At 37.0% G+C, this 24,838-nt stretch overlaps 1 protein-coding gene across 1 annotated transcript; it reads right to left on the reverse strand.

Annotated features, from left to right (window-relative positions):
- Positions 1-1,192: 1,192 nt before the first annotated feature.
- On the reverse strand, positions 1,193-21,644 carry LOC104503901 (orexin receptor type 2-like). Its single transcript, XM_010153473.1, has 7 exons — positions 21,471-21,644; positions 19,681-19,924; positions 12,340-12,455; positions 6,155-6,375; positions 4,645-4,766; positions 3,345-3,545; positions 1,193-1,676 (listed from the first exon to the last, which is right to left on the reverse strand). Exons 1-7 carry the CDS (start codon positions 21,618-21,620, stop codon positions 1,483-1,485), a joined length of 1,248 nt encoding a protein of 415 aa, XP_010151775.1. The 5' UTR covers positions 21,621-21,644; the 3' UTR covers positions 1,193-1,482.
- Between the last annotated feature and the right edge of the window lie 3,194 nt (positions 21,645-24,838).

A 24,838-nucleotide genomic window follows, 5' to 3' on the forward strand; every position in this document is an offset into this window, starting at 1 on the left:
ACTTTAATGTACAAACAAATGAAAATTTCTTTATCTCACTTTACACCAGTGCAAACTAGGAGTAATTGCAACAATATCAAGTAAAACGGCTGTTGGGAAAAGTTAAAGCATAAAGTGATTAAGCACTTCATAAAACTATAGGTGTTGTCATAGGCTACATCGCATGACATTTAGTCAAAGTAAAACCTAGAAAAAATATTTACATAAGTTAATCGAATAACACTTTGTCTATGAATAATTGGCTTTTCAGGAACATTTGAACATGTGTGAATGTCTGCTTTCTATGTCAAATGCTTTGGACAGAAAAACAAGTTATCCTGCCCATCTTATCTTTCCTCTTTAAAAATCTTAACTGAAATGAAAGAATAGTGCCATGAGGAGAGTGTAGCTGAGGTCTTCATAGATTAACCTCTTTCTCACCAATAGGCCACATTCCCCTAGTTTACTGACCATCCACTGGTGCACCATTTTCTTTCTTTAAGGAGTAAAAATACAATGCATGGTAGGAAGCCCCAGACCAGCGAGCTTACCCCATAAATGGAAAATGAATAAGTGAGATATCACCTCTGTTAACTTCCAGAGAGAAACATTTTACTTTAATTGTTGAAAAGTCAAAGTTTTCTTGGCATATAAATCTGATAATTGTTTGTATCATTAGTATTAAATGGCAGCTGAGAGAGAAATCATGAAAGCTAGCAAGATAACTAATGTTTTCTATTTTAAAGATCCTCAGACATCTCCTGGAGCAACATGTGCAGACATTATGGACTAAAATGAGCTACCTATGTTAAAACGTCCTGTCCTTCAGGGGTGCTGACATTTGTTATTCCTATTGTCCTGAGTAGGAATTTTGAGCTTATAGCACCTTTGACCATCATGCAAGTTTTATTTAAGTAGTTACTTTTTAGGCTGTTGAGTCTAACGAAAAAAATAAAATAATTGGCTAATTAGTGTAATCTTAGGAAAACAGGTGACTTGCAGCACTTTGTGCTTAGAAAAGTAGCCCAAAATCTCCCCAAATCAATCTGAAGTCAGAGTTCCATAGTGAATGTAGAATTTACTACAAGTGAATTAGCAGAAAAAGAAGTGCAAAGTAATTCCAAAATATCACTAGTGCATAAGTAAGCATTACTTGTAAATAAGTCAATCATTTATAGAAAGAGGATATAAATAAATTATGTTTGAGACATTTCAAATACTTAAGAGTTCTTTATATGGTAAATTTTAGAACATTCCACAGCATCTAAAATATATAAAAATAAATATCTACAGTATTTACAAAGTATTATACAATCCAATCCTTAAAAAGACTTGCAAAGACATGTTCTTCAGCTCATACTGAGGTAAGTAGGTTTCTGTAAGACTGAGAAGAAATAGGAGAGGCAGTCATTTTGAAAGAATCCTTTTGTCCAGTTGTTGTAGTCTGTAACGCAGCTAAAAGCATGTGAAATCTTCTGGTGGTCTTACACGTATTGGCCAAAGTCATCCTTGCTGTAACTCCATTGAGGTAAGTTTAGTTATGCTAGGGAGAAATTTGTCCCACTCCACTTTCTCTTTGTTGCCAGTGTCTTCTGCAGAAACCCTCACAGCTTCATCTAAATTTGAAGTCATGTTCATCCCTGGTATGTGGAAATGCAGTTCGACTGATTTCAATGGGCTGAGTGTAGCTGGAATACCTGTGAGATAAAATAAGGATTTTAAGATGATTTTACTGTTTGTATCGTGTAGCTGACTGGGTCACCCTATGATTGTCACTCTCTGAGCACCGTGCAAGTGATGATCTGTTAACAAAAGGGTCTGCCAAAATATGTTCCAAATTGCAATGGCAAATTTTAAGTAAAGACTTCTTGACTGAAGTCTAAGGGGATTTCTGATGCATAAGACATGATTTTCTTACTTTTAAACACTTCTAATGCATTCTACTACTTATTTAATGTGCATTATTTTGTAAATTGCACTGTTCCTTATCCAGGTGCCATGGTGACAAACAGAGCACTACAGTTTCCTCTGTACAATCACAAAATCATAGAATGGTTTGGGATTAAGGAGACCTTTAAAGATCACTTAGTCCAACCCCCCTGCCATAAGTACAGGACAGACATGGAAAGAGAATGATGACAAATAATAGATATAGAGACATCCTCTACAGCCACACTGTCATTGAGATTTCATGGCTTCTGCCTTACATATAGGAATGGCATCACCACTGGAGAAGAGCAGCCTGAATTCAGGAGAAAAAAAATCCTCTTACAGTAAGTGAAAAGAACAGACTTTTTCAGAGATAATTTTTTAACTCTTTTTAGATATATATTTTAGGAAAAGATTAGCTGTCCTTGGAAATACCAACTTCTCTGTTACCAGTATAGAGCTTATATAGTTGTAACCTATGGCATTTGACTAATTTCTAGACAACCAACATGCACCTCCCTCAGAGAGGAGGGAGGAATCCTGTATTTGCAGTCCCCTGCAAAGTCCTGCTGGGTTGTAACATATAACATACTGCAAAATATAAAATAATAAATTATATGCCAGTTTCCATCTATTCACAAAGCTAGAGAACTGCAGAATCATTTCAGTGTTTACCCAGAACTGAGAAATCTTAAACAACATCTGCATTTCATTACACACTGTGTTCATTTGTTTATCAACCTGTATTGGAGAAAAATCAAGAGTGGCTTCCCAGGTGTTCCTGAATACGCACAATAACACACACACACACACGCACACACACACACCCCCAACAGGAAAAAGAACAGAAAATGAGAGAAAAGAAATTAATGTGAATTTCTTTTTTGATCATCCCAACTCACACCAAAATGCATGGTAAGCAGATAATTTGAAATAGTCAAGAATATCCAGGTAGTTCAAACTGTACACCAAATTTTGTTATAATATTTGTTATAAAATAGACTACAACTTCAGAGAATTACCTCTGAGGAGAATATAGCTATTTATAAACACATTGCAACTCCACAGAAAATGATCAAATTATTTCCATACTTTCAAACTGTTCTGTATTCACTTAGGTGTCTAAAGGAAATAGGGTTCCAAAGACAATATTTATATAAAATATGATTACTTTACCCTCTCCCCAATTGCGACTCAACTTTTAAAAAAATAAGATGAAATTTTGTTTCATCAATATATAATCAAAGTTGTAGCATATTCTATAAAATATTTCTTGTAAGTTAGTTTTCTTGCAGCCAGTTCTTAATTGTAACCATCCTTCACTCATTGCATTCTGCTCAGATTCAAATATTTTTGTATGCACAATTAAATTTTATGTCCACATCATCAACAAACATATGGACAAGTATACTACCGGTGGGTAATAAGTGCAGTACCATTTGCTGGAAGTGTGTTTATGTTGGTCAATACAACGTGTTCTGAAAGTTTTGAAATGTTATCAAAATTGCTGATCTGGGTGGTCAAGGATTTCCGACTCTCTGTACTGGCATGTCCTCTGGTGAGTCGTTCATCGTGGTGACTGCGAATGCCAAAGATGCAACAAGAAAATGCTGCTTTGAATTCTTCTCTAAATTTCCCTGTCAATGAGAAACAAAGACTCATGAAAAAATTGTACCATAAAGTGTGTTTCAACAAACTTTATAGATTAGAAAAAAACAGCTATCTAAGGTAAAATTAATGCAAGACACTCAGATGTTCTTCTAAAGAAGAAGCAGGAAATCACAATTTCAACATCTTGGAGGAAGAGAAAAAATAGAATCTTTGTAAGAAGATACGTGAGGTATGGCATGAAAACAGAATTATTCTTGGCTAGACAGGGTGGACAAACTAAAATGATTTATGAAATCATGTCGTAGATAGTCTGATTAATAACATATTTAATGAAATCAAGTAATTGAGAAATCATGGGCTTAAATGACTGAATCATTACTTGACATATGAAATGATAGGGCATGGTTGACTTGTATTTTATCTTGAATATATTTTAAAAGAAGATTGAAAGTGTTTGACAGCCCATTAGTCTGCCTTTGGGGCTCAGAGTAAATTGTTCATATCATCCTCACATTGCACACCACAAATAAACTACAGTCAGGAAATGTGTAGTGAGAATCAACAGACTTTTGCCTCCCTGTATTTAGCTGTAATACCACCAGTTTAGGCCCTGATTCTGCCAAATAAGATAAATATAAAGACAAATCTATACTAGTAAGTAAATGCCATGCTGGCTGGTTCTTTGACCTAGTTGGCAGAGTCGGGTCATGCAAGTACTATTAAAGCACTATTAAAGACTCCCATCTTCCAAAACCCAATACCTGCATATAAAATGCCAGCTGGGGACAGCCCCTGGCCTGGGCTACCTCCCAGACAGTATTTGGGGAGTGTTTAGCAGAATCATAATTGTTCCAGAACCAAAGTCATACCAGGGTCTTCTCCACCAAATTAATGGCATGGACAGTCAAATCCAAGCACTTGGACTCAGGCCCTGGCACTGCTGAGTTTAGTTACAGGTAGATAGCCTGAAGGTAATGGGATATTTCAGGCAACTTGTTCCAAGAAGAGGATCTAGCTCCCACTGGAGGAACTGGGCTGATGTTAGACAGCCATTAATCTTACTTGATACAGTTCATTACATTCAAACTATACATTAAACTTGAAGTGTAGGTAACTGTAACTTACCACTGAGGAAGTTATAAATAATAGGATTGGCTGCACTGTTTGCATATACGAGCCAGTGTGAGAACGTGAACCAGGCGTATACAGTTTCTCTGTCATCGGCATGATTAAACATCCCAAAAACCCTACAGAAAGAGAAAAGCAAAACCGATAGATGGCAAAATTAAAAATCATATAAAAGGATTTGGCAACTTCTAGCCTAATTTTATCTCTGATGACCTATTTGCAGTCAAAAAACAGAAAAGCTGGTTCAACAGTGCTCACTTTATTCAATAAAGTCCTCTCCCTATCTCTCATCCTCCTGTCTTGGTGGTTTAGCACAACAGAGACGATCAGTACTTTACTTTGCAGTGGTGCAGATGCGTGACTTTTCTGCTAAGTAACCCAAGTCAGCTGGTGTCACATAAGTCAAGAAAAGATGGGAAAAGTTGCTTTAGACTTATTCATGTCATTGAGGTCTAGGTCCACTCTCCCACAAAGAGGTGGAATAGAATTGGAAAGGCACTAAACTGGCCCCAAAACTGAGGCCACAGTAGCCGCTTCTGTCCTCTAGAGAAACCTGCTTTGTCCAGATTCCTTACACCTAACGATTGCCTTTCAGTTGAAAAACTAACTATGGTCCTACTCTGCTATTGCAGTTGAGGAAGCCAATGTAGTTCCTCTGTGGTTCAGATCACAGGTGGCCTGAACTACCTTCTGGAAATACTTCTTTCTCTCCACATTGCCTACCAAGGGATGAAAAGCACTTACATTAGGCCTCAGGAAAGTGTCAGAATTAAGTGGGATGCATTTAAACCTTCATATCCAACTTGAAACTATTTATTAAAAATAAAATGTTCCTCAAGCACCAATAAAAGGCTGGTTACTTTTTAGGATATTCAAATCTTCTGCTATATGTCATTCTTTATCAGTCTCATTCTATTCCAGAGGTCTCATGAGATATAATTATATCAAAGCCTTAGTCTGTTGCACTGTACAAAAACCAGAGTGTAAACAATTATCTCAGATAAAGCAGAGAGAAAAAGGTAAATAAGTTAAAAAAAACTTCATAGGCAAAAGAAAACAATAGCCTAATGTCTCAAAATTGTACTTCATGGGGCTTGGGTTTGAACCCAACATTTCGCAGTCCTTAGGGCCAAGACTCAACAGGACACTTGTCTGCTAACCTTCAGCTCCTGCTTTAGGTAAATTCACTTCCACAGGCACATTTACAGCAAACAAGTTGTAATCCCATGTAAATGACCGGTTTTAATGAGGAGATAGGCTAGATGATTTTCATGAGGAAGAGCTTGTTAATAAGGGTTCCATAATCTGGCCTTTAGTTTAAATACTATCCATAGGTTAGATACATTTTTTAATCTTGCAAGTTTATGATTATTTTCAATTTCTTTATAATGAAAAAAGTAAGTTTCTCTTTCAAAAATATCTGCCAGAATAAGAGGAACTTAGTAACAGAAGGTTGGTTTTGGACAGAAAGCTTTACCAAGTGTTTATATTTTAGGATAAACTTTACCTTTTCAAGACATTGAGGATGCTAATTGGTAGATAGCAAAGTGCAAAAACCAGAAGGACGACCATCAGCATACGTGCTGTTTTCCTCCTTGCACGAATCTGTTTTATTTCAGCTGCCACAGCGCTAATCTTTGACTTTGTTGATTGTCCCAGCCCCCGGGGCTGTGCTGAGGACTGGAGAGGCTTCCATTTTTTCTGAACAACAGAAGAAGTTCCTGGGATCTAAATAAGACAAAGTAAAGGGTGCTCTGAAAAACTAGCACTGTGAGTAGCTGTAATAAGAAAAATAGATACATTGACATACACAATGTAAACTTCAGGGAGAAGTACTCTTTTTTATTAAATTAATTGATGTAGCTGGAAGAAACAAAACAGAATCACACCTGAAGGTCTGCATAAAAATTCATGTTTTATCCAAATATATCAACTGATGTATTAAAATTGCCTTTAATTCCCAAATACCTTGCCTTGCTTATCTCTTCAGACTACCACACTTACCAATCCTAATTCTGCAATTATATTGATATAAAGTCCTACATTAAATGTTTTCTTGTACGGCAGTTTATCCCATAAATATGCTGCTAATTTAAGACAATAAATAGCTTTTCAGCATTAGAAAACAAGGATTTAAAGCCTACAGAGTTTTAAGTGCCACAAAACTTCCAAATATGCAAACTAGATGACAATGAAACAGCTGAAGAAATTTCAGCTGAAGTGTGGATCTCCCTGAAAAGCTCTTCAAAACTGAATGTATATACAGTGATAAATAGAGGGCAATCATGGAAGAGTGCCAAACATAGGAAGAATTAGGTTAGCCAAAGATACCTTGAAACAAGTTGGGGTAGCACCATGCCATTAAAATAAAATTCTCCATTTTTGTTTTCTGTGCCCTCACATAAGCCAAGCCAAATAAAGCAATTTTGCTTCAGTTCTTCAAAATTATTTCCTGCCCGCAGCCAAAAGTGAAGGACTACAGACGGCAAGGACTTTCTTGGAGAACTCTATTACAATGACATTTATTACGTTTTCAGTTTTACATACTGTGAAAATCTTTTGGGTAGAAATATAGTTTTATTCATGCATAACGCAATTGTCTGCAGGGTGACTAGTCTCACAAGTGCATAATTATTAATATTTAAAAGTATCTGCAAAATCCAAATCGTTTATTGTAACATTTTAAAAATCAGGGCTTATCCACACAAACTGACCAGAAACTAATGAAATTTTGGATATTTATTTCAGGAAAAAACTGAGTTAAAAGGGAATACTTGTTCAAAAATAAAAGCGTGCATATTCAGGATTGTTCTAGAAGAGCTATTATGCTGTTTTCTGTGGGGTGGAGGTTTTTCCTTTTGGTTGGTTTTTTGGAGAATAGCTTCGTTACTCAGAAAAGTCCTTAATTTAGCATTTATGTGCACCATCAACCATGGTTTACAACTATTGCAGCATTTTGGCAAACCTGGGTTGTAATGAAGATGAAATCAGTGAAGCAGAACAAAGGATACCTCGTAACTTTTATTTTTTACTGATGCCTTTATGGAGATAAAGAAAAAAAAAAACCTACCCAAACCTTGCACTAACTTCTGCTGGGGTTTGCCACTCATTCAGCTGAAATCAGCAGTATTAGTTTCATACCTGTACGTGTCTGTCCTATTGTGAGGGATTTATCCTACTCAGCTGTGGGGCATAGTACTGCAATGTGTCTCTGCTGTGCGCTACTGAGATAATATGCTGCCTAAGATTCTGATTCTGGCTTATCAGGGGTGCTTTGATATTCTGTTCTTCTAACTTTGAAGCAGAAGCTTTTCCTTCCAGTTCAGTCATACTGAGTTACTATACTGTAGCAAGAACTGGAGGTGGAAGCAGAGAAATTCAGCCAAATATCTCCCTCTGGATTATGCCAAAGATTGATTTGAAGAAATCAGTGAGCAGCTTTCATGGTAGCTAGATGCAATGTAGATGAAGAGAAACATTATCTTGGTTCAGTATTGTGAATGGCTATTTCTACAGAAGTAAATTACTGTGTACATAGTTTGTACCTTTGTGTACAGGTAGAGGGGTCTTTTCTGGTGCTTAAGCAGTCTTTAATAACAAGAGGTGACCAAAGGTAGGACTGTATACAATGTACAGTCTCACTGTACTATATATTGATTTCTAAATCTTCAGGAGTTTGTATTGAGAACCTTTCTAAAGAGCCTTCTTTTCCTCAGGCTTTACTTGGCACACACCTGGGCTTTGCTACTGTTACGCTGATAGACAGTAATACAGCAAGAACTTCATTAAAGAAGTTAATGAACAGACACATAGCTGAACCAGTACCATCTAAGGCACATAATGAGTCAGAAGTGTGTGTGCATCTGTGTGTGTGTGTATACAGAAATATTTACAAATATGCATTTATGTAAACACATGGACATGTAATACAAGCAATAGGGCAAGGATAAATGGCTTCAAGTTGTGCCAGGGAAACTTTAGATTGGATATTAGGAAAAATTTGTGCGCTGAAATGGTTATCAAGCATTGGAAAAGGCTGCCCAGGGAAGTGATTGAGTCACCATCCCTGCAGGCATTTAAAAGATATGAAGATGTGGCACATAAGGACATTGTTTAGTGATGGACTTGGCAATCTTAGACTGTGCTGATTTTGGATGGAATAGAGTTAATTTTCTTCATAGTATCTAGTGTGAGGCTATGTTTTGGATTTGTGCTGAAAACAGTGTTGTCAGCACAGGGATGTTTTAGTTGTTGCTAAGCAATGCTTACATTAAGCCAGAGACTTTTCAGTTTCCCATATTGCCTCTGTTCTCCCAGCTTCTTCTCTACAAGAAGCTGTGACAGCTGACCCAAACTGACCAAAGGGATATTTCAGGTCATAAGGCATCGTGCTAAGTATATAAGTTGGTTGGGGGTAGATGGGGGCTGCCTGGAGACTGGCTGGGCATCAGTCAGCATCTGGTGAGCAGTTTTATCAATTATTTTTTCCCCCTGCATTTTGTGTGTCTCTCTTTCTGTTTGTTTGATTGGTTGGTTTTGTTTTAATTGCATATTATTATCATTAACACTAATAGTGTCATTATTTTCTTTCAATTATTAAACTGTTCTTATTTCAACCCACAAGATTTCTTACCTTTTCCCTCTGATTCTCTCCCCCATCCCATGGGGGGAGCTGAGTGAGCGGCTGTGTGGTGCTTCATTGCTGACTGGGGTTAAACCATGACATAGGTTCATGGTTGGATCCTAAAGCTCTTTTCCAACCTAAATGATTTTATGATTCTATGATTATCAGTCATAGAGATAATTGTGGAGAAACTGTGTAATTCCAATGATTCACTAAAAGCCCACTAGCTGTGTCCAAACAGGTATTGAAAGTTGCTGTTATTTTCTTATGCACCTTTCCTCTATCCCCTCAAATTATGACCAAGAGGTTTAGAAACAGAGAAAATCTCTCCAAATGCAGTAGCAACTTGCAAAGATTGGAAGGGTATATTTCAGCTGGCAAAATGAAAATGGGTAGGGTTTCTAATTACTAATATGAGTAGGCTTTAGTGTCAAAGCACTTGGACATCAATAAATTGAAGCACACAGTGTGGAACTTGATAATACGAATTATGTATCAACTCTTTCATGATGACTACATTGTGTCCTATTTATTTTTTCAGAAGTTACTTTTAAACTACTTAAAATCCACAAGAGAACATAGCCTTCTAAGTCACTACTTCCTTGTTAATAATTAAAATAAATTACTCAAAATCCCTGGTATTTGTGACGTGATTGTTCTTGTCTTTACAAAGATGAATCATTAATTCAAAGATTGTAAAACATAGTCAGAAGATCTGCTTGGAAGACACAATCAGTACTTTTAAGAGCTATTACACAAAGTACGGTAAGGACAGCTTGTAAATCTGTCTTACCTTTAGCCATCTGAAAATTTACACACACAATACCATTGTAAAGAAGAAGCTTTAAAAAAAATGTAAGAGATAGGAAGTGTCTACTGTTTGCTGTTTTTTCTATCTCGTACATCTGGCTGGCTTATTATAACTTGCAATACGTTCATTATATTTCACTGAAGATGTGGTAAACAGCATGATTTCTTAATTGAAACTATTATCAAGTAATACATTTAGAGCACTGCATTCATTTGCTCTACATGACAGATTATGGCACACCTGTTGCACTCAGAAAAATGCCTGATGTCTGGTGCCAAGTCACAGTTGATAATAGATGTGTAGTGGTTTTAATTTCACTTAGTGCAGCCTCTTACACATGGTGCTAGCATCTAGGCTACGAACAGAGACATCTGTAATTTCACATCAGTGATAGCTCTAAGCCTGTAGCAGTATTTGTCTCTTTGCCACTGGAAAAAAAAAAAAAAGGATCATCCTAACCTTGTCAGCACGCAAGACGCACAGGGAGAAGAAATACTGTGAAGAAATAGGCCAGCTAATACAATTGGAGGGGACGACAAAAAACACCAACATCTTGGTTTTCCAGTCATTCAACTTCTGCTCTGAATCTGAACCAGCATTTTCAAGCTACATGCAGATTACGAGCAATTGCTTTATATTAACTTAATTAATGGACAGCTTAGGAGGATAGATTGTAAAGCAAGTGCAGAATAGAAGGTTAAAAATGAATATGGAGATAAGGTCACTGGGAGCTACAGGACAGGTAACTGCAGCAATGCAGAGCAGAGCTATGTTAGACTCAGTTTCAAAACTAACGAAGCAACGCCTTTGTTCTGGTGAAGAGTTCCCTCAAAGTGTAAAGGTTAAACTTTACCTTCAAACTATCTTGTTATTGAACTTTACATATATAAGAAATTAAAAGCAAAAATAAGAATGTAAAGATGAACAGCAAGATAAAGAGTAACTATGGTTTAACCTAAGCTGATTAGAAGAGAGAATAACTGCTATTATGATGTAAAGCAGATTTGTTTTTTCCTGCACTTTAGCTATTTGCAAGTAATATGTTTTGTCAGTATAAGAATTGATTTCTACTTTTAACAGATGTATATTTAGAAATCTACAGCCTACTTTTGTTTTCTCTGATGGATCAGTTCGAACTGCAAGACAGATGTTCCTGATGTGGCAGATATGATGTCCTGGCCAGGACAGCTTCATATTTAGATAGTATCAGACACAATGGTGAGAGAAAAATGATTCATGCCTATATCTTGATGGAAATGTCAGCCATTGTTAAAGCCATTTGAGAGGACAGGAGGGTATTATCTTCATCATGTCTTCAACAGGATGAGTTTATTTTTCTTTATGGAATGAAAGGGCAGGGTGTGGTGGAGGACTACAGATATAGATAAATCCCGGACAAAGCAGAAGACATCAGAGAGAACCATAGGCTGATGGACGACAGATTACATTTCACACCCAGAAAATTATTCTCAACCCGTCATCATTTCGAATTGTTGGAGGGGGAAAGATGTCCCTGGAAAAAAACACATCTTTTTTGACACTTTAATTCAGATATTTTTAGTGTGCTTCGTTGCTCTGAGGTTTTTGTTGTTGTCCTGTATTTGGTTTTTTTTCCCCTGTATTTTTTAATTTGAAGCTTGAAATAATGGATGTTCACATCAGAAATCATGCCAATTATTTGTCAGTAATTCACATCAAATGTTACTGGTAACAACTAGTTTCACATCAGGCAATTCTAGTCTCACAGTTCTGATACTTGGACTTTCTAGTCTAACTTTTGTTCAGATTGGACCTGACATGAACCTGAAACTTAATAAAAAATAAAAATACTACTACAGACTACTAACAAAATGAGAAGATTAGTCTTAACTTTAGTCTGCTGCAGGAGATTTTAGTGGTATAAATAAGGTCACCTAAGGTATTCTGGTAAGCATTTTAGATACAATGGGAGAGACCTTTCTTCTGCCTATAATCAATCTTTCTGTTGCCTTTTTCTCTCTTTCCTCCCTCTAAGCCATTCATAGACATGGGCTATGAAGGGGTTTACATTCAGCCTGATTGCCTTAATTTTTTAATGCATCTCAGTGCCTATCCAAGGTCGCTGTAAGCCAGCAGTGTCACTGAACCTGAAAACAGTGAGCGATGTAAAAATCCAAATCCTAAGTGACAATATAGAGCATGTAAGAAGAGGGTTGTACATAGGAATCTGCACATAGTCACAACAGCAAGCAAATAGAGCTAGTGTTAAGTGACTTACCTGGCGACACCACAGCTTTCGAAAGATTTGCAAATAGGCCAACACCATAAGACACAGTGGTGCCATGTATGTCACCAGAAAAAAGCATGTGTGATACATTTTGGGGTAAACCTCAGCTGCAAAGAGAATTAAAATAAGAAAAGTGCATTTAAATATACATACATTTCAAAATCGCTTTAAGCCAAATTATTCATATAAATATGCATGTGTTTTTCAATCAGAACAGGTTATAATGGAAGATATATCCAATAAGACTATGGTCAGGATTGATTTTTTAATCACTTCTATATACATTCTGTTTCTCTTATAAAGATGCTTTTATCTCATGCATCTTGTGTCTCATTACTGCTTTCATATTCCATTTTTACTTTAGGCATGAAGTCTTCAGAAGTTTTGTTGTTTATTAAAGCAGTGAAAAATAAAAAATTTCATTATCTAACAATAGCTAACTAATTATCCAACCTACCTCATCTTTGACGTATTTAACAGGTTGTGTAACTGTCTCTACTTTTAATTCTGCAAAGGTTACTATGTATCCCTGAGTAAATCACAGTGTCTCTCACCTATAAGCAGAGAGTGTACTCTGCAGCACACAGGATGCTGATGGGAGGAGAGACAGGCATTTCTTAAATCACTTTTTGGTGGCAGAATAAATGTGATTAAGAAACAGTGATCTGTTGTTATGATTACATTTAAAAGACAGAAATAATTCAGCTACATGCTCTAAACAGGAAATTTCCAGGATTATTTTTGATACAACTTTAAAAAGTTTGCTACCACTGTGTTCTAGTTTCCTGTGTATCTTTTTTCAAAGGACAACTTATGAATGTTATTTGGTTAGAGACAAACATCTTGCAGGCGTTGTGACTATATCGTGTTTTAAGAATGTTGCATCATAATCTTCATTGTCAAATTATTGTAGAATGTGCAGTGGATGCCTGGAAAACTTGCCTTCACTTTCGTAACATCAAATGTAGTTTGGTATTACCAAATTTCGGTATTAATTACAATATAACATTTATGGATGGCCTCAGAAAGAAATAAACATTATAGGGACAATAAGGAGTAGAAGAAAAACTGTGCACTCTATGAGCTGTTAGACTGCATGGTAACCCTAAGCATTGCATTTTGGCTAAAGAAAGAATGTTTATGGTTATTTCCAGAATTTCTGAATGTTTTGGGATCATAAGATCTGCAACTGAGATTCTATATTCAAGCGTTGTTTTAGTAAAAAATTAGAAAGAAAAGGAAGAGTTGCAGGACATCAAAACATTGGTGAGTCAAACTTAATTTCTGACTCTTAAAGTGACTAAGATTTTGGACCCCATCAAACAAGAGGTCCCTTTGCATATCAGGAGGACCCCTGTGAGTTTGATTACACAAGGAGATACAAATACATGGTCTTTGTACTGTCACAGTGGAGAGGGGTACACCACCATGTTAACCCCAGGCTGACCCTCAAACCCAGACTCAAATGATATCACACTCAGTGTTGGGCCTGAAAGTGCCAGCTGGCACCAGTCAGCAAAACTTCAGTATGGGGGAAATCAAAATGTGCCACAGCAAAATCCAGCCCATGTTCATTGCTAGCAAAGGAAACAGAGGCGTTGCCATTGACATTTGAAAGCTTTGATGGATCTGGGTTCAAAAAATTCAGATGAGCAGCATTTGGCTCCCTACTTGGTCTAAGATCCTGCAGCTTACCAACTCTTAACTAGCAGCTGCAGCTACCAGCTCTTGTCAATGTCCCAGGCAGACCATTTGGGGCAGTTTTTTTTATAATCAGTGATAACCTGGGTTTGTATATTGACTGCTGTTGTCAAACTTTTTTTTTGCACTCCAGAAAATGCGGCCTCACAGCAGTCCTGTCAGACAGGGAAATACTGACACGCATGATTCACAGGTGGAGAGATTAAGGAGAAACCGGAGTAACGTGACTTACTGGGATCACGGGAGGTCAGAGCTGAGTACATTCTTTCTGCACAGAAGGAGGTGCCACCTGCCTCATCAATGCTCTGCAGGCAGCCAGGCCCCTTTCAGGTAGAAGGACAGTACATATTTAAAAGGCCATCTGGAGTTTATGGCTTCCAATTTAACATTCCAAGTAAAGTGAAACATTAAATGAGCCTAGCTATCTACAAAGAACTGATGGACCAGGTTGGAGAAAGATCCTGACGCTTGCCTTTGAAGTTTAGCCACCTGGAAAGTGCCAGCTGCTAAACATCAAAGGAAACCTGTCCCTCCTCCACCCAAGGCAAAACCCTTTGTAGAACCTTTCCCTAAGAAGCATGACTCTGTTTAGCTTCTTGAGCCAAAGAAAAGCTTTAAAGCTGTTTGACAATCACAGCAGCAAGAAGGAGGAAGGGCTGGTTTGGGATACTGTTCATTTATCAAGTGAGTGAGTTCCAGGCTCCTGAATGAGAACATCAATCAGCCTATGGTCCTGGTGATATATCAGCTGCCTGGGATGCTGAACCTCTTACTGCCAAGCAGAAGAGGAGAAAAGTGTCTTTGCTTTCCACGGTCACTTAAGGGGCTTTGAGAGAGAGGGAGATTGATCTTAGCTGGAGTAACAGACTCTTTAAGATGAAATTAATGATTCTCACATCACTGACCACTATTTAACTGAAATGAGAGAAGGGGACAAAAAGCAAACAGGTTGTCACAGGGATCGGACTGGGGTGAGACTGGCTTTCTTACTCAGCTCCAGTCATACAGTATGATTACTGCACCTGATAAAGGATCGGTATGCTAAAACAAATCTTTGTCTGCTGCAGGGGTTATTAAACAAATTTTAAACTTTTCTAAAGCTTCCTTCTCGGCACTGTGTTCCAGTCCCAGACTGTTGTTCAATGAAGCAAGGAGGTAGAAGACTGAAGCTACAGCTTCTGGATTTTTGCCAGAATGTTACTGTATTTGTGTAAACACATATATCCATGCATGTATATATATACATATGTATACAAACTGAAAATAACCCAGACTCAAAAGGTTTTGATATGTCTAGCAAATGATATATTCCCTTAAGCCATAGGCGCATAATGAAACTGGTACTCTTGACAGCTTCCATAAGAACAGGGAAAACAACAAGACTATCAAGTCGGTTGATCACCAGTGAAGAGTTCCCAGGTTCCCTAGTCTCAGGAAGACACTTATGAAGTGTTGGAGTTAACAATATGAAGAAGCAATGCAGGCAAAAGAATATACTTTTAGAATAAAGCTTAGTAAATAGGGATGTTATGAAGTAGGTGCCCACAGTAGAGAAAATTTGACCACAAAAACAGTCCTTTCAAAACTATGTTCCTGTGTCAGAGTACTTACAGTTAGCTAATACTAAAATCACTTTTTCAAACCTATTAAATTATGCTTGTTATCAATTCACTATAACACCCAGCATAATTATAGCATTAACAATATTCTGATTTCTTTCTGCATTAAAATGTCCCACAAGAAGTTTTTTCCTTAAAATCTGAACACTTCAATAAACAGGATGTATAAGCCTTCATGAAATAGTGCAATTCCCAGCTATTTGTTTTCCAGAATTAAGACAATATGTTTCTGTACTATTTTATGAATAGTTTAAGAGGAAACAGGACAGAAAGTCTTCACTTTCTTTCCATTCAACCATGTAGTTTTGGGAAAGGATTATCTCCATAATCTTTTTTATCATTTGCAAAGGGGTTGGCTAATACACTTTGGCTAACACTCTTTTTGTGAACAGCTCTAAGAGAATGTATTTAGCTGACTTGGACACATGGTGAACTCATTTTAATATGTTTCTTTTATTTTGGCACTTTATCATCAAATTCAGCACATAGCAATTACAGACTATTACAGAACTGTGGCCAACACTGTCTCCTTAAGTGAGCCTGCATAGGTCACATGATGAATCCTTCTGCATTCCCAAATAAAATATTGTTATTAGACAGTACTCAAAATGAAAAACCCTCAGCCTAGAATTGGCAATGGATTTTATATTCAGGAATGCTAGAAGCAATTAAAAAGAAATTGAGCCCTGTTTTAGGCTGAACTATTGCTCCATTTGCAGTCACTGGCAGCTCTCCAACAGCATGCTTGAAGTCTTGCTAGTCAGGGTGGCCACTATTTGTTCACTGTTAAGGAGTCTAAGTGTCACAGTGCTGATCACACCTTCCTTCCAGACACTCATCAGGTTTGTATGGATTTCAGCAGCTGGACCGAGGTCTGGGTAGGGTACAGTCCTGTCTCCTGCTTTGGCATCTCCGACATTTTCCTGGACATGGCTTCCAGCTAGTCCTCCCTAGCACCTCATGCTTCAGCAGCCCTGAGTTCCCAGAATTAGAACAGACTCCCAAAACAGTTTGGAAAATGTCATTAAGTGCCCCTTTTTTTGCAGTCCCAACCATGACATTTCACAGTTTAACAACCCTGGGACATGCGGTGTACATGATATTCTGCAAAGTTTTCATCAGGTGTACCCTAATTTTAGACAGCATAAATTATATGCAGTTCTAAATAAAGCAATAAACACCCAAATACAATTCCTTTCCTCTAAAATGACTCTCCTATAGGATCTGCTGAGGATGTCTTGAATGCATGCAGTATCCACATCTCCACTTTCTCTTTGCAAATTAATTTATTTGTAGGAACATGAATTCCTTTCTCCTCCAGGCTCCTTCTAGTTTGCTTTCTTTGACCCTCAATATTCCCATAGTCAAAAAAGGCAAAACAAAACCCAACAAAATGCAACTATTTTCTTTGAAATTATTAGCTTGTTATTCCATGTTCTGGCCTAAAGGCTCACCAGTATTTTCAAAGTGTTGCCTTGTTATCCATGTTCTTCTGTTCTCCTGTTTGGGAGCCTTTGTGATTTCAAACCCTGGTTTTCAGTAGAAAAACTGCATCTTCTATTTTCTGGCCTAACTCAGTGTCCTTAGACATTTTTATTTGAATGGAAATTATTTGTAGCTAATGACTCTCCATAGTCTGAAAGGGATATTAAGGTATTTATCCATTATATTTTATCCCCATATGGTTAACTCTACATTTACTAAGTAATTGCACAACTTGAGCAACCCACTTGTAACTTAATGCATAGAAAGGTTCTTCTCTCAAGTTACTATGATAAGCTATTATTAGAAAGTGGAGAGGACTGTTTTTTATGCATAGCTGAAATGCACCAGCAGAATAACTAGCAATGATGGTGCATTATCATTAGAAGAATAACTCATTAAAAAGGCAGCAGGATAAAAATAGGATTCTTATCTTTCAGTGGAATAAAAAGCTTCCCATTTCAGAAAACTTCAACGTATTTGTAATGAAAAATTATTTTCACTTCATGCTCAACATAAATTTTAAACAAAACCAAAATAATTTTGAAGTGTTTACACTTCATTTCTGAAGCCACATAGAAAGAGAATGTAACTCTACGCACAAGTATCTGCCTTTGTTATACCCCCTTCTACCTCTCCAAACAACTAAGTGAAGGCTCACAGCATAACATGAAGATTAACAGATATCATTTTGGAAAAAATCACTCCATATGAGGAGAGTCTCACAAACACATGGGATGTTTTTGGTTTTCTCTTGTGTAATGGGTGCTCCAGCTCAGGCTTATCTCTGGGCTGCAACTGCTTCAGTGAAGCACTGAACAAGAGGCACCCTTTAAAGTAGTTCTAGGGCTACTACGGACTCTGTAGTTTGAAAGCAACACTTCCCCGTTGAGAATCAAAAAGTGGCCAATGCAGCTCAGGAAATTCTGATATGGCATTCCCTGATGAAACGCTCTTCTGACTGCCTAATTAATTAACCACATCATTTTCATTTCCTAGGTTGATTAAAAGTCTTTGTCGCAGATCTAATCTTGAAGTTGTGAAGGCAGAGATATTTAGTTCTGCAGCCAAAATGAGTGGACACAAATTGTACTTGGACCGAAGGCTGTGAAACAAAATAGTCACATAAATACTGCAGCGTCCAGCAGCAGCCTGGAATACAAAATTGTTCACAGATGAAGAAAGAACACTAGAAGTAAAGAGCAGATGTGTCCTCTCCTGTGAAACAACACTGAGCTTAACATAGGCTTCCTCTAACCTACAAACGTTCTGCACATCGTCGTCTTCAACAAGTGCCAGCGTGCTAATGGCCATCTCTGCCCACTTGCCTTGTCCCACAGGACCAACTGGGATGAAGGAGATAAAGAACAGGGAATATGATAGCCAATGTCTTCTCATTAATCCCTCGTGCCCCTGTGGAGGCTGTTAACAGGGGAGAAACTTCCAAAAGAGCACATGGAAGAGCCCTCAGCAGTTCAAGTTGCTTAAGCTAATTTATCATGATAATTAAGTACAGGTGAACCAGTTGTATTCTATGTTAATTGTTCACAGGTCTGGAATCTTCTACACAGACAGCTCTGGGGGAGAATCTGATTGTGTCTTAGTCTGACTAGAGGCTATTAAAGAGGCACCTTTCAGTTATATGTTTTGGCAAACTTGGCTTTCCTGTGTGTGAATAATGGTATTACTGATGATGGTCATTATATCCTGTGTCAGAGTCACAGCATGTAACTCATATGCTCTGTTAGCACTGGAGTTATGCCAAGGCCCACCAGAGTGGAGTCTGAACCATTTGGGTGGGTGGCTAACACCACTCGCTGCGAATGGAGACAAAATAGAAGTAGTTGCTCTCTGGCAAACCTTATGGCTTCCTACAGCTGAATTCAAAGACAGAACAAGTCAAAGTTAATCTGGAAAGAAAGAATTACACTTCTTGGATAGGACCATTTCTAACTGATGACATTAACAAAGTTATTTAAATGATCTTGTCTAAGACAAATTTCAAATTGTAGATTAACTCACTACCCCATTTCGATGACATCTCTGTAAATTCTGTAATGACATGCAATTTGCATCGAAGTCCCAGGAGTTATTTATAAAGACTAGTCAAATATCAGCAATTAGCAAAAGCAATATATCAGGTAAACAGAAATTCTATTCCTATGTAGCTATTTCTTAAGGCTAAATACTGAAGTCTTTGTAAACCTGCAATGCCCATCGATCACAGAATTATATAAGCATAAGCATTTAAGGGTGGGAACATTTCTATCCTCTGGGAAACATTAACACGGTCAAGACACAAGTCAGCCTCATTCATTTAAACTTGGTTTGAAATGTACTTTAAGTCTTAGTAATACAAAAGAAAATAGGATTTCACAGTATTTGAAAAACGGTAGTTCTAGGAAAGCTTTTAGAATTAAGAACACTTTGTGATATGTTTATACAACCTGACTGCATATTAATATGTCCTGATATTTTTATTACTTAACAGCAGTACAAATTCCATCTTTATGGTCAATGACACACTCACCTCCCCAGTGCTCATCACACACTGTGAACAAGGTGGTTTTATTGGCTAATCCTGGGAACACACTGCTGCACTCCATAACAATAGCCTGAGGAATCATTATGATGCAGGACACAATCCAGATAATTATAATGCTGTTCCTTGCTCGCTTGGCTGTGCTTTTAAACATCAAAGGGTGACAAATTGCATACCATCGATCCAAAGCAATGCAGCTGAGTGTTAGTACAGACACAGAGACTGAAACTGTCTAAAGAAAAGGAAACAGGATGTAAATGTAAATGTAATTTTTTTTCAGAGCTTTAAAAATTATTTATTGAAATTTTCTCAAAGTTTTGAAAATTATTTCCATTTTCAACATAGTTTGTTCTTTATCTGCAATTATTAAATAGAAATTATTCCCAGGAAAAGACTAATTTTAAAATCACCTCTTCCAGAATTAATACAGATATCCTCATCTGCTGTAGTCCCACTAGAATCAACAGGACATTTCACAGATTAGGGTGCCACCCAAACTGATTAGGGGAAGCAGGGTCAGGTGCTGAAAGAGCAAATTTCACGTAATTTAGAATTTGCAAAACTTTACCTGAAGTCTAGTTTTAAAACATTAGACAACTAATTAGATCTTTTTTTTGTAGAACAATTTTGTTTGTTTGTATTCTGTGCTATATTTGGATATCAGTATGATCATTTTGCCTTTTCAGTTTTCACAGGAACAATGGAGATTCAGCTCCTCATGCTAAAAAAAAAACCAAACAGCAAAACCAAAACCAACCAAACAAACAACACCAAAAAACCCACCCCAAAAATCCAAACCAACAATCATTTTAAGGCAGAATATGTAATTTTACCTTCTATAAAATATAGGGAATGACCTATCACTTTGGTTTTACTCTTTCACTACGTACAATAGATGAAAATTTCACTTTCTCTTCAGATTTTCTTCCACTAGAATGAAGGCTTTCAAAAAAACTCTTGTGATTTTGATTGCATGGAGTAGCAGACATACCTGCTGGAGAACTGTTGCCCTTGACAATGTGGCTCTTCAGCCGTACAGGTATCTGCTGAAAATATAAATTGTGCTGGAGGCACAGAGCTGATCAACTGCATACATTCAGAGTTCTGATTAATTATTTTGATTTATAATGACTGAAAGGCCAAACACTTGTTATTCTAGTATGTTCAGTCACTTCATCTAACCAGCTATTCATAGAAAAGGTATTTGTCAATCATTTTGATGCAAATGATCTCATAACTATTATTCCACTGGTAAATGATTGGTGGGAATTACTGCTTAAAGCAGACAATCTGATCAGCTCCCATTGAACCTAGATGCTTTGACTATTTCTGAAGAATGCAAAGGAAGACACTAAAAACATATAAAACCCTAGACTCCCTTCAGAAGGCTGGATTCTTTGCCCTGGACACTTGTGTAGCTATTTAGGTCCACACAAACAGAGAGTATAAATTAGTGTAATTTTATTTACAGGCATTTTTATTGCTTTATATCCCTTCTGAATTATTAAAAAAGATCACAGAAATTGAAGAGCATCAGAGAGATGTTCCAGAAAGTGTATTGCCCAAGTCTAACAATCAGATGGACCAAGACCAATATTTATTAAGCATAAACATATTCACAAGTGGAAAAGCCCTTTACTCCTGAGCATGTACCCTGAGATATCTACTTCAGTAGCAGGGATAGACTTCCATCGGGTTATATGTATTAGGAACATGCTATTGTTCTTTCCCTTTTTTGTTACATGGGTAATGTGTACACAAACACAGTAAAATAATACCTGTAAGTAGGGAATCACTTTGCAGAGGGGCTGCCCAAAGAACCATGTTTCTGTGATGTCCACTACTAAAGTTGCTGGAAGACAAGTAATTGTGACCAGAATGTCAGCCAGAGAAAGATTCACTATGAAATAGTTGGTAACTGTCCGCATGTGATGATTCTTCCACACTGCAATGCAAACTGGATATGGAAAGACAAGTTAGTGAGATGGAAATGACTTAGGGAATGTTTCAACAGGAAAACACTAGGCTTTGCAGAATTAGGGAAATGTTTGTGTCCTTTGTTTAACAAAAAATATTTGAATATGTAGTTCAGTATAAGAACCATGTGTTTTCTTTTAGAGTAGAATCAAGAGGGTACATGTAGAGAGAATCTTAGTAAGCAAAGAATAGTTTTTCACAGGCCACAGCATGGGAAACAATCTGATATATGAAACAAATTATTTTCCTGCTAGTTTATCTTCACTAACCATTCACACAACTTTCTTCGGATCTGTTTTAACCTATTGGCTCTAGTCTACGGAAAGACACATTTACCTTTGTAAAGGTGTAATCCAATAATTTTTCTTATGATAGCATGATATTTAATAGAAATTGCTATGACACAGAATCTTGCAAACTGTACCAAGACAACAATAATTTTATAAAATAATTTGCTGGGCATAATATACCTATTTCATCTGCAGCTGTCTGGGTAACTGTGATTTGAAGTAAGCCAACAAAGGTAATTTTTGCACTATTAAGCACTACTCATTTTAAATGTGGTATATTTTTGATGATGATTACTGAGATCAAAAGCAGCATGTAGCTGACATTATAAGATGTGCCTTTAAAGCGTGTTTTATCTTTTCTTTTTCCACTTTCTCAATTTGAAAGGCTTTTAGAAATGAGGCAAATCAGTCCTTTAACATGGTTGCTCTAAATTCATAGGCTAATACATTAAAAATGCCAAAAATGAGTCTGAGAAACTAGCCTAAAAAGAAGTGTTTTAATAACTGCGAACATAAAACCCTGAGAGATTGTAGCAATCAATTGCTTTTGAATGTTTTTGATTCAGCCACCTAAAAAGTCTCTAAAAACTGATGCACAACATTTTCCATAAATACCACAATACTTCTTGTTAGAAAACAGTACAACTCACTGTACATCAAAGGTTCTTTTCCTGTAAACACTAATTCATACATCATGCAAATCTGGATGAAGATTCAAAGTCTCCTTAATCTGACTGGATATAGCACTATGCTTAATTCAGATATAATAAACAGGTCACAGAATGCTAAAGAACAGAGTTATAAGGGTCCTCAAGAGGTTGTCCAAATCTAAAATGGAATCAGCTAGAGTTAAACCATTCTCTTATTAAACTGGCTAAAACAGCTGGGAAAAAAATACACAGACTTTAAGGCACATATGCTCTTGAGATCACATACTTCTTTAGATCCTAAGAAGAATGGTGTGCCTGAAAGCCTGCATCCATCATCCAGCTGCATTAGTTGATCTAATAAAATATATTACTTCATTCCACAGATCTTGTCTTAAGTCCTTAGGCAAACACAACTACAGCAAGACTACCACTAAGCCATTTTCGGCAAGTTTACATTTTAAAATCTATTACATTTGAAGATAGCATGCCTCTATTAAATGTGTTGCACTGTTTAACTATATTCTCTACCAAAAAAAAAAAAATCTTCTAATGTCTAATTTACTTTTCTTTTGGTATTTATATCTTTTTTTTTTTTTTTTTTTGTCCCTGCACTCAGGCAGGAACGAAGTATTTCCCTGTGGCAATGCTTCACATACGTAAAGATTGTGGTCACATCTTTCCTCAGTTTTCTTTTTAGACTGTGCAACTTCAGAACTCTTTATCTTTTACTCCCAGACATTTTTTAGAGCCTCTGCAACCATCCTTGTTTCTCTTCGCTGGATGCTTCAGACTGGGTCATGTCTTTGTGGTCAGAGTGCAGTGATCAAAATCAGTGGAACACTCACTCAAGACCTTACTACAGCTTTAGCAGGAGCTGAGGTTGGAGCAATTCATGAGGGCTATGTTTGGACATTTAGGAGTAGTTTAGGACAAAGAGAGATGGAGAGGCTAGGTGGCCTTCAGTTTCTCTAAAAGAAGGTGATTTTATCAACTACTTTTTTAGGATACAGGCTTCCAACCTGTTGTACCAAAGTAGATGTTCTTCATATCTTTTAGTGTGCTGCAGACATGGTTCCAGATTCTCCAGCTTGTATGTATTTAATCATTGCTATATATCTATTATGCTCTTGTTAATGCAAGTGAAAACCCCTCTGCAAAGCTCTCCACTGTTCTTGTACTGGTTTTGGAGAAAATCTCCCACAGTACCCATTTCTTCTATTGTTTTCTTCCTGAATACAGAATTTCAGGTTCTCTTAGCTGTGGCCTCAGATATCTGAAAGGCAATGCTTATAACCCAAATGCTTAAAGGAAACATCATATTAATTTCCATTTCTTCCCATTTGAGTAATTCAAGTTACCTACTAAAGTATTTATTTCTATAGCATTGCATGACAATTGCAACATAACTGTCCAGATCTTCACCATTGTCACTTGGTGCATGGGACTACTACAGTTACAATTTATAGTCTGACTATGCAGAGACAGCACCTAACAGGGAAGATAATACATTGCTGCCCCTCTGGAATGTTGTTCACAGTTGGAAATGCAATGCTGGGGGAAAAAAAATTGCCAACACCATTTCACTTTCAATAATTTCAACACTTAACAGCAAAAATTTGAAGATTTGGTTTTTACTTACATTTTGTATGTTCTTTGTCTTGAGTGCAATTCATATGGAAAGTATGGTCCTGTCTTGTACTTAGGCAAAAGTTTATATTGTGGCAATGTTTTTCTGTACTTTTTATTTCTTTTATCAATAGGCAAAAGTTACATAAAATATTTTAAATATTCAGAGTTTGGCTACTTTGTTTTCATGCTATAGTTTCAACAGTCCTATGTTCTACCCGGTTCAGAGAAGTGCATCATTTTCAGCCAAGGATGTCAGCGCTCAAAGGTGCAAGGTTTAAGCACACTCTTTGACAGGACCTATTCTCATTCTTGTGCTGAGCTACCTGGGAAAAGCACCTGAACATACACATTATTTCAGGCAAAACAAATTCATTAAGTTAACAAATGTGAGGCCAGTCTCATCGGCAGCAATCTATATCGGAAAGCAATTCATAGCATTTTGCATGTTGTATTCAAAGCTTTTTATCAGTATGAGCAAGTGAAACCTCATGATACCCCAGAGAGCTAAGAAAATATTATCATCTTTGATGCAAGAAAAGTGAAGTGCAGAACAGAAGTTGCTAAAGGCCATACAGTAAATCAGACACAGAATAAGAAACT

Source organism: Eurypyga helias, unplaced genomic scaffold, assembly GCF_000690775.1.
Source record: "Eurypyga helias isolate BGI_N326 unplaced genomic scaffold, ASM69077v1 scaffold8096, whole genome shotgun sequence".
In the NCBI taxonomy this organism is placed as follows: domain Eukaryota; kingdom Metazoa; phylum Chordata; class Aves; order Eurypygiformes; family Eurypygidae; genus Eurypyga; species Eurypyga helias.

What these genes read in the sequence shown, in the direction of transcription:
- LOC104503901 (XM_010153473.1), bottom strand. Translation starts at nt 21,620, where the DNA reads ATGCGGACAGTTACCAACTATTTCATAGTGAATCTTTCTCTGGCTGAC. An exon ending in GTGTGATGAGCACTGGGGAG is followed by an intron (nt 12,456 to 19,680) that starts GTGAGTGTGTCA and finishes TTCTCTTTGCAG; the next exon opens with CTGAGGTTTACCCCAAAATG. An exon ending in TATTTATAACTTCCTCAGTG is followed by an intron (nt 3,546 to 4,644) that starts GTAAGTTACAGT and finishes TCTCATTGACAG; the next exon opens with GGAAATTTAGAGAAGAATTC.